The sequence below is a fragment of the Carassius carassius genome, chromosome 11 (genome assembly GCF_963082965.1).
Source record: "Carassius carassius chromosome 11, fCarCar2.1, whole genome shotgun sequence".
Lineage (NCBI taxonomy): Eukaryota > Metazoa > Chordata > Actinopteri > Cypriniformes > Cyprinidae > Carassius > Carassius carassius.
Genome location: NC_081765.1, coordinates 3,374,657 through 3,385,916, shown reverse-complemented (window position 1 = coordinate 3,385,916; position 11,260 = coordinate 3,374,657). Strand labels below are relative to the sequence as shown.

At 37.3% G+C, this 11,260-nt stretch overlaps 1 protein-coding gene across 1 annotated transcript; it reads right to left on the bottom strand.

Moving 5' to 3' along the window:
• Positions 1-10,038: 10,038 nt before the first annotated feature.
• Positions 10,039-10,711, bottom strand: rprma (reprimo, TP53 dependent G2 arrest mediator candidate a). The gene has a single exon (XM_059561127.1). It carries the CDS (start codon positions 10,509-10,511, stop codon positions 10,200-10,202), a length of 312 nt encoding a protein of 103 aa, XP_059417110.1. The 5' UTR covers positions 10,512-10,711; the 3' UTR covers positions 10,039-10,199.
• Positions 10,712-11,260: the final 549 nt, after the last annotated feature.

Below are 11,260 nucleotides of genomic sequence, written 5' to 3'. Positions count from 1 at the left end.
TAATAATAATAATTTGTGATGTAATACTGACTGTCGCACTACTGAAATATAATCAAGTACTTTACATCTGCCTCGGTATGTTAGTCATCACATCAAAATAAGTGTACTTTGTTTGTACCGCACACACACAAAAGATTATTAAAACATAATAGTTTAAACTTTTACTTTGTACTTAAGTGCGTACAATTAAATTACAGTACTTACAGTACTTAAGTGCTTTGTGGGGAAGTCGTGGCCTAGTGGTTAGAGAGTTTGACTCCTAACCCTAGGGTTGTGGGTTTGAATCTTGGGCCGGCAATACCACGACTCAGGTGCCCTTGAGCAAGGCATCAAACCCCCAACTGCTCCCCGGCTGCTGCAGCATAAATGGCTGCCCACTGCTCCGTGTGTGTGTGTGTGTGTGTGTGTTCACTGCTCTGTGTGTGTGCACTTTGGATGGGTAAAATACAGAGCACGAATTCTGAGTATGGGTCACCATACTTGGCTGAATGTCACTTCACTTAAGAAACCTAGCCATGAAAGTGTACTTACAGTGTTACAGTTCATTCGTTTCATTTTGCAAGTATAATCTTTTAAATCTTTTTTGTTTGTTTGTTTTGAATTACAGTATACTACCTGTGCATCTGAAATCACAAACCATAAGTATGAGCAACAGTAACCTTAGAAAACATTTCTAATGCACATTTCTCTTATTGCTTGAATTTTTTAAATGCCAACAATTTGGTAAATGCCATTTGTGGCTGATTGTTTGGTTATCAGATTGTATTTGGTGGTCATCTGTTGCCAATCAACTTTGTAAAATGAATTTTTGACATTTATACAATTTCCACCAAAAGTAAATTTGTAAATAAGTTAATAAGCACTTTGATGGCATATCTGTTATTTCCTTATAATGTTCTGCTTCTAGTTTTCAATGGCTTGGTACAGTATCTATTTGGGATCTCTATCCACAGTAAAATTCCACATCACATAGCTGTCTTTTAAACATCACAGTAGCTTGTGATTATGTTAATGAGCACAGCAGTTTTGTTGTAGCATGAATAGTCAAATTGTGCCTGGTTAGCACATAGTGTAATACTGCAAACCCTAAAGTAAATAATCAAGTACAAGCCAAGTCAAGTCAAGTCACCTTTATTTATATAGCACTTTTAACAATATAGATTGCAACAAAGCAACTGAACAGCATTAAATAGAAAACTAGTGTGTCAATAATGCAAAATGGCAGTTTATCATTGAATTCCATGATTGCATCATTCAGCTCAGTTCAGTTTAAACAGTATCTGTGCAATCAAGTTGACGATATCGCTTAAGATGAAGTGACCCCAACTAAGCAAGCCAGAGGCGGCAGCGCCAAGGAACCACAACTCCATCGGTGACAGAATGGAGAAAAAACCTTGGGAGAATCCAGGCTCAGTTGGGAGGCCAGTTCTCCTCTGACCAGACGAAACCAGTAGTTCAATTCCAGGCTGCAGCAAAGTCAGATTGTGCAGATGAATAATCTGTTTCCTGTGGTCTTCTCCTGGTGGCCTTCTGAGACAAGGTCTTTACAGGGGATCTGTATCTGGGGCTCATCTAGTTGTCCAGGTCTCCGCTGTCTTTCAGGGATGTAGAGGTCCTCTTTAGGTGCTGATCCACCATCTGGGCTGGATACATACTGGATCCGGGTGACTGCAGTGACCCTCTGATCTGGATACAGACTGGATCTGGTGGCTATGGTGACCTTGGAATAAGAGAGAAACAGACTAATATTAGTATAGATGTCATTCTTCAAACGAAGTAGCAAGCACATTGTGTGTTATGGGAAATGTTCCCGATTCCGTTTTTCCTAATTAATGCAGCCTAAAAATCCTTTGACAGATTTTAATATTAGAAATGTGTTGGTGTATTATGTGTAAACCAGGTTAAAGAGATAGGTTTTTAATCTAGATTTAAGCTGACAGAGAGTGTCTGCCTTCTGAACAACGTTAGGTCGGTTATTCCAAAATGTGGGCACGAAATAGGAAAAGGATCCCATAGTTGATTTTGATATTCTAGGTATTATCAAACTGAGTTTTGAGAACCCAGCAGACGTGGAGGACTATAGTGCAATAAGAGCTCGCTCAAATACTAAAGGTGCTCAACCATTCAGGGCTTTATAAGTAATAAAACCAACAACATGTATGTTAGACCCTATTCCATCTAAGCTCCTAAAAGAGGTGCTTCCAGAAGTCATAGATCCATTTCTGACTATTATTAATTCATCATTGTCATTAGGATATGTCCACAAAACCTTCAAACTGGCTGTTATTAAGCCTCTCATCAATAAACCACAACTACACCCCAAAGAAATAGTTGATTACAGACCAATCTCGAATCTTCCTAATCTGTCCAAGATACCAGAAAACGTAGTATCCTCATAATTATATTCCTTCTTAGAGAAAAATGGTTTCTCTGAGGATTTTCAGTCAGGATTTAGACTGTATCATAGTACTGAGAATGCTCTCCTTAGAGTTACAAATGATCTGCTCTTATCATCTGATCGTGGTTGTATCTCTGTATTAGTGCTATTGGATCTTAGTGCTGAGTTCAAAACACTATTGACCACAGCATTCTCTTGAATAGACTAGAAAACTTTGCTGGCATTAATGGAAGTGCATTAGCATGGTTAAAATCACACTTATCTGACCGCCATCAATTCTTTGCAGTGAATGAAGAGGTATCATATTGATATCAAGTGCAGTATGGAGTACCTCAAGGATCAGTACTAGGGCTGTTACTTTTCACACTTTACATGTTACCCTTGGGATATATCATCAGCAAGCATTGTGTTAGCTTTCATTGTTATGCTGATGATACTCAGCTCTATATTTCTTCAAGGCCCGGAGAAATTGAAAAATTGAATGCATAGTCGATATAAAAACCTGGATGAGGAGTAATTTCTTACTGCTGGTTTTACATCCAAGTTAGTGCTGACTGCAGATAAAGTTTTAATAGTTGTTGATTTGTAATATCCATGTTGATAATGAAAAAGATGCATTGGGATCAGCATTTACAGACATTCTGTAACAAATGATGTAACAAAAACTATGGACTCTCTCTTTTCTAGCATTTGAACCTGTTAACCTGACCCCCCAATATGGGACTCACAGCTGAAAGTGCTCTACCTAACTTAAAATTGTAACAGTTTCCTACTTCAGTGTGTTACAAACATAATTTTGGTGTCTTTGGAAAGCTTTGGGCTTTACTTTTTATTAACCAGATTTGATAATGCTCAAAAATATCAAAAGTTATAGACACTGAAGTGCCTTGAAATGTTTTTTTTTACCACACTTACATATATATTTTTTTTAATATAAAAATACATGAAATAACTCCTGGAGCAATCTAGAAAAGTAATGTGTTGAAAGTCACATGTCTCATGAGTTTCTATTTCAAATCTGAATAAGATATCATGAAAAATATTTTCTCTGAGACTATGTCTACAGCCACCAACTGTATATATTTACTAACTGTATTGAAGGCTTCTACAAACTATTTAGTCATTAAACATACCATTGCATAGTTTTCACTTATATCATCAGATATCATCAGAAAACATGGTGTTAGCTTTCACTGTTATGCTGATGATACTCAGGTCTATATTTCTTCGCGGCCCAGTGAAACACACCAATTTGAAAAACTAATGGAATGCATAGTCGATATAAAAAAACTGGATGATGAGTAATTTCTTACTGCTAAATTCGGAAAAAAAACAGAGTTGTTAATTGTAGGACCTAAAAACTCTGCATGTAATAACGTAGAACACTGTCTAAGACTTGATGGCTGCTCTGTCAACTCTTCGTCATCAGTTAGGAACTTAAGTGTGCTATTTTATTGCAATCTTTTCTTAGAAAGCCACATTTCTAGCATTTGTAAAACTGCTTTTTTCCATCTAAAAAATATATCTATATTACGGCCTACGCTCTCAATGTCAAATGCAGAAATGTTATTCCATGCATTTATGAACTCAAGGTTAGATTATTGTAATGCTTTATTGGGTGGTTGTTCTGCACGCTTAGTAAACAAACTACAGCTAGTCCAAAATGCAGCAGCAAGAGTTCTTACTAGAACCGGGAAGTATGACCATATAAGCCCGGTCCTGTCAACACTGCACTGGCTCCCTATCATCGTATAGATTTTAAAATATTGCTTATTACTTATAAAGCCCCGAATGGTTTAGCACCTCAGTATATGAATGAGCTCTTGTTACGTTATAATCCTCCACATCCGCTGCGTTCTCAAAACTCAGGCAATTTGATAATACCTTGAATGTCAAAATCGACTGTGGGTGGCAGATCCTTTTCCTATTTGGCGCCTAAACTCTGGAATAACCTACCTAACATTGTTCGGGAGGCAGACACACTCTTGCAGTTTAAATCTAAAGACTCATCTCTTTAACCTGGCTTACACATAACATACTAATGTGCTTCTAATATCCAAATCCGTTAAAGGATTTTTAGGCTGCATTAATTAGGTAAACCGGAACTGGAAACACTTCCCATAACACCCGATGTACTTGCTACATCATTAAAAGAATGTCATCTACGCTAATTAGTCTGTTTCTCTCTTTTTCCGAGGTCACCGTAGCCACCAGATCCAGTCTGTATCCAGATCAGAAGATCATTGCAGTCACCCGGATCCAATATGTATCCAGACCAGATGGTGGATCAGCACCTAGAAAGGACCTCTACATCCCTGAAAGACAGCTGAGACCAGGACAACTAGAGCCCCAGATACAGATCCCCTGTAAAGACATTGTCTCAGACGACCACCGGGACAAGACCACAGGAAACAGATGATTCTTCTGCGGTTCCTTGCCACTGTTGATATCGTTGACTTGATGCAAATGATTGCACAGACACTATTTAAACTAAACTTAGATGACATCACTGAATTCAATGATGAACTGTCTTTAACAGTCATTTTGCATTATTGACACACTGTTTTCCTAATGAATGTTGTTCAGTTGCTTTGACGCAATGTATTTTGTTTAAAGCACTATATAAATAAAGGTGACTTGACTGCTAAATTCTGAAAAAACAACAACAACAAAAAACAAATAAACAAAACAAAACAAACAAACAACAACAACAAAAACAACAAGACTGTGTTAATTATAGGACCTAAAAATTCTGCATGTAATACCTAGAACACTGTCTAAGACTTGATGGCTGCTCTGTCAATTCTTCATCATCAGTTAGGAATCTAGGTGTGTTATGTGATGGCAATCTTTCCTTTGAAAGCCACATTTCTAGCATTTGTAAAATTGCATTTTTCCATCTCAAAATATATATCTAAATTATGACATATGCTCTCAATGTCAATTGCAGTGGCTCCTTATCAAGCATCGTATAGATTTTAAAATCTTGCTATAGTCCCCCACGTCCACTGAGTTCTCAAAACTCTGGCAATTTGATAATACCGCGAATATCAAAATCAACTGCGGGAGGCAGATCCTTTTCCTACTAAGCTCCTAAACTCAGAAATAACCTACCTAACATTGTTCGGGAGGCAGACACACTCTGTCAGTTTAAATCTAGATTAAAGACTCACCTCTTTAACCTGGCTTACACATGACACATTTCTAATATTTAAACCCGTTAAAAGATTTTTAGGCTGCATTAATAAGGAAAATCCGGAACTGGGAACACTTCCCATAACACACAATATGCTTGTTAAATCATTAGAAGAATGGCATCTACGCTAATATTAGTCTGTTTAGAAAAGTTTTCTTGTCAAGAGAATGGTGTTGTCAATAGTGTCGAACACAGCACTAAGATCCAATAGCACTAATAGAGAGATACAACCACGACCAGATGATAAGAGGACGTCATCTAAGTAGAGCATTCTCAGTGATAAGTTAAAAATTCAATTCCAACAGTGAGTACTAACAGACTAAACATTTTAAATGTTTAACTCTATTGTGTAAACAGTGTGCAGCATTTGTCCCTTTTAACTCAAAAGACATCCCTAAATAAGCTATCTGCTAGAAACCATGAAGAAAAGTAAGGCCCAATTTATAATCCCAGTCAGTTTAGATGCAGTACTGTCAGGAACAGTGGGACTGAGCTTGATTCTCTGTCTAAATAGATTTTAAGATCAATATCACCCCACCAGTCGCTTTCTGCACAATTAATCAAAAGAACATCAGCTCAAGTGAAATCATTCTATGAAAAAGTGGACATCAAACTCTCAATTCAGACAAATTGTTCTTAGCAGTAATGTGAGTGCTGGAACTGAGGAAAAACAGAGAAAAATTTTGTTGTTTTACTGATGTCTTTTCACATAATATTTTTTCACATTTATCTTGGAGAATGATCTTCACTTAAAAAATAGTGGCAAGCAGATTTAAGGAAAAACTTGTCAACGTAAATATAATATCCAGTCAAACTTTATGGCATTTTGCCACAGATTAATTTGTCATACAAGTTATAGGTAAATCAGGCAGATGCCAGCAGAGATACTACAAGATGAATATGTAAAGGCAAAAGACGTTAGAGACGTAACAGATGTTAAATAGAGGTTCGATTGTACCTAGTATAAACATGTGTTGTGGTGTTGTCTGTGAACTACTGGCAGCTGACAACATTCATCATGATGAACATCAGACAGAATGAAAACAAGAGATATTTAGAAATCAATAATAAACCAAATACATTAAATATCACACAGTGTCCTTGATACAGTGTAATTACACAATAAGTCTCTTTAAAAAAGTACCTTTTTGGCATCAGTGGTTCCATGAAGAACCTTTAGCATAATTTCCATTGCACAAAAGGCCTCACTTCAATGTTCAGTTTCTTGCACAGACTGATCATTTTGCTTCATAAGACCTAAATATATCATCAGGAGTCACCAGTATTAATTTTGTGTTGCCTAATAAGCTTTAATTTGAATCTCAAAATGACTGTGGCTGTTGACTAGCATTTTAATGAATCACAAAAGACCTTGATTTAAGCTAAAAATCTTCTTTAATGTTCTACATAAGAAACAACAACAACAACAAAATATTCACTTCTAGGTGAACTATCCCTTTAACACCCACTATAGTAGGAGATCAGATTGCTTTCTTCTATCTTCTCCAGTCAAAATTCCAAAAACTTATGAAATCGAACTCCAGCTCTTCCTAGCAATCTTACAGTATTACTTGTGACAATTCTCTTTCTCAAAGGTACATGAAGAACACAGGACCAGATGATGGCTCTGTCACAGTGCCGTCTAGAGCTGTCAATCAACATCATGATCACTGATGAAACCCGCTGAGCCTCTAAGCTTTTCTGCCAATCAGCTGATGGATGAACTGGAGCTCAGGGCACCGGCATGCAATCATCACCCACCTCTGGAAAAAAAGGAGACTTACTGTGCACCCCTGTTTTTGTATTAGACACCATTCTCTGAGGTCTACATGTTCCTGTCTATGTGACACCAGTTTCTAGATAAAAAATATTGAACACAACACACAATGATTCACTGTATATTTAAGAAAATGTGTTTAGATGTAGTCATGCAGAATAATCATGAAACGATCGACCCATGTCAGCGCCACCCCATCCTTTCGATTGCCACTCTGCCATCAGACTAATGTCTGGAGCGGACATGACATGAGGAAGACAATTCTCTAATTTAAGGCCAATTCACTCAGCCAGAAAATCAGTGTTTCATTAAAACTCTGACAGAACAACTTCTTTTCAAGAAAAAGTTTATATGTCTACCATTATATAAAAAGTAAATTTTAGCATACTTTTAAAATAGTACTGTGGCGAGTGGGGCAGGGCAGAGAGACGTGGGAACAGGAGCGAGGCCGGTGGAGTGTTTGGAAATGAGCGACACCTGTTCAACCCACCGGTCCCGAGTCCCACGGAGGAGATGGAAGGATATAAAACTGGAGCGACGACAGTGACGGACGAGAGAGGACCAGGCCTGGGTTTTAGTTTGTGTTTGCTTTTTATTTGTGCGCGTCAGTCGTCCATGAGGGGCTGACGCGCTGTTTTGTGTTTATTTTGATTATTAAAGTTTGATTTGATTGTCCGCCGGTTCCCGCCTCCTACTTCCCGATGATTATGGAGTTTTTATTATCGTTACAAGTACTTATTAACATATTTTTAAAGAACATACTACACTTAAGTACAAAAGGAAGTTAATGTTAACACTTAATTGCTTGCTATTTAAATGTATTAGAATTTTATATTAAATTGAATATCGTATTAGTTGAATTGAGCATTGATTCTTGACCCTCTTAAATAGGACTTAAGTATATCTTTATGTAATTTCATAATTTTATTGTCTTTGAAATTTTATACTGACAATGTGCTGACAAGCATTTATTGTGAACAAAAATTCTGACACTAGACAAATCGACACTCTGAAAATCTACATATCTCTCACGGGAAGTGCAAAATCATGATGTACAAACAGGCCGGTTCTCTCTGTTAAAGTTGATGTCAATGCATAGTGCCTGGCTCAGTACTGATGCGGGCTGCTGCAGAATTATTCATTGTGAAGTTAACAAGCTCCCACCTCTCACAGACTCTTATAAATAGATGTGTCTTAAAAGTGGCAGGGCTTTTTCATCAACAGCCCTATGTCAGCCCCGGTGAACACATTTAGAAGAGATTTACCCATTTGTGCATACTAATTTGGTCTAATCTTGGTGATATTAACATAATGACAAATCACAGGTCTATGCTTACACATTAAAACAGAAACATCATGATTATTGATAGATAAGCTGAAACAGGATGGGCTGTGTTGCTGTTTGATTAGGCAAGCGCTAACTTAATTTATTTAGTTTACCTTTGAACTCAAACCACTGATGAATTCCATTTAATTATCCAAACCGGAGCAACAGAAAGCCCATTTTACCTGCTCATAAAATGCACTACTCCACTGCTCAATTGTGCATTCAAACAAACAATCCACAAACTTGAAATAAATTATCACCTAAAGAATTTATATGCTGTAATTTAAGATGTGGATAATTAGAAACGGCAAAGGATTATCATCTTCTTTGTGAAACCCCTGGGCCTTCCATACTTGCATTAGATTTATCTTGTCAAAGGTCTGTCAGTGTATTGTGTATAATTTTCTTACAAAGTGATGTTTACACATGTCCCCAAATATCTTACTGTGTCTACATGCAGGGCAGAAAGACTGAAAGGTACAGGCACAAACAGACGTCAAAAGAAAATACATACTGCTTATTGTTCAGCACCGATTTCTGTTATATCAGTCAGCATGATGTTATAGTTAAATAAGTGACAATATACATTTTATTACAGGCTTTATTTGAAAAAGTCCCCTTTGCCGCAGCAATACTTGATATGTGAGACTTTAAATTCATGTCAACATGCATTAGTCTGGATGTCAGAATAAAATCTAAAATTAAAATGTACTGTAACAAATTAGCAAACTATATCCAATGACACTTGTTTTAAATTAAGGTGAATACGTGATGTTTTACCTCAAATATACACTTGTTTTGACCCTTAAAATGGAGCCTGTCCTCTTAAAATGACATTAATTTTCCAGTACATTCTTTATATATATATATATATATATATATATATATATATATATATATATATATATATATAAGCCTAAATAATATGTTTGACTTTAAAATGAATAATAAATAATGTTATTACATGAAGCTCATTTTATCTTACAGTGTAAATACATCTCCACAAAATGCCCCTGAAAAGGAATACAGCCAATAATAAAAACATATAATATATATATATATATATATATATATATATATTCATATAAATATTAATTTATTGTATTAAACATTACGCTTTGACCTCGCTAAACAACAAATAATTAGTGCTTACATTGTGCTTTACAGACAGGACATCCATAACCATTACAAAACAGTCAATATGTGCAACAACTCCAGTGTTTGCACATATAAATATTTTCAATGACAAATGTAAGACTCCATGTCTTTATCTGATTTTGAATCTGGGTGGTTCGTCTCATGAATGAAGCGCTTGATTGTAAGAGCCGAAGCGTGTGCGCACGCAGAATGTAAGAGAACGCATTCAGTGGATTTCCCAGATAAAAGTTTTCAGCGGGCCAAATAATACTATGTCTTGTTTGTAAAGAGGTCATCGAAATACATGTCCATCAGGACGCACACAAACTTCATTTGATGGCGGTGCATAATCCTCATCATGTCTCTAGTACGCGCCCACGATAACCGCCTCTACCTCTTTGGAAGGTCTCCGGTCTGTTACCAAAAAGTTGATCATCCCTTCCGACTTGATCAGCAAGTTACAGCCAAGGAAAAATATCCCGAAGACTACGGTGAGGGAGAGAACGCACATCACCGCTATCTGAACTATTCTCATGATGAAGAGACTCCTCTCATCCGGGGCGGCAGCCGTGAAGCCGTTATCCGTCACCACCGACGACAAGTTACAGCACAGGAGGATCTCCTCAGTCCGGTTGGAAAAGATTCCGCTGTCCGTTTGGTTAAATGTAGCATTCATGTCTACTGTTCAGAAGACCGTCTAAGCAATACTTTGAAAAATCTAAAGATTCAGGCAGATCCGACCTGGAAGTCTGAACACATGAAGAAATTGCGTAAAAAGTGTCCGTAAAAGTGAGTCGCACCGATCCAGCGTCTCTGTTTTAGCGCACTGGCGTCCCATGACGCGCTTCTGCTCTGATTCACTGTAACTACACAGAGCTCTTCTGCTCATCATCACACCTGCTCGGTTGAAAGGGAGGCGACTACTGTTCCCCTCACTCACAAGTTCATGCCTTATGGCGCCACCCATAGCAATACTTCTAGTGTTACAGTCCACCAATGAATATCTAAAAACGACGGACAGTTTGATAATAACTACTAAGCTCACAGCAGCTCTAGCGGCTCCAGCAAAAGTCGTTTCTGTCACTTCTTAACCCGCTTTGGCCCCAGAGCTCCCTGTCATGAACTCAGATCATACATCTACTGCCATCAGCCAACAAACTGAGCCAAGATCATTAAAACATACATATTAGACGCTGTTAATGTGCTCACCTGAAATCAGGTTGCAAAATTTCACACCTAAACAGTGATTTTAAACTAAACATTTTTTAAGGTTCAAACGTTTCATGAAGTACACTTTTAAAAGTCTTCTTCATACTAATTTGCAGATTTGGAGTGAGATTTTCTGCAGTCGCTGAAAATGTCATCCTTTTAACCTTCATTTGAACTACCTTTTGTTGCAGGGCTTCAGTCACCTCAGAGCAGCAT

Bases quoted from the DNA above. Each gene is read 5' to 3' on its own strand.
- rprma (XM_059561127.1), bottom strand. From the start codon at position 10,511: ATGAATGCTACATTTAACCAAACGGACAGCGGAATCTTTTCCAACCGG.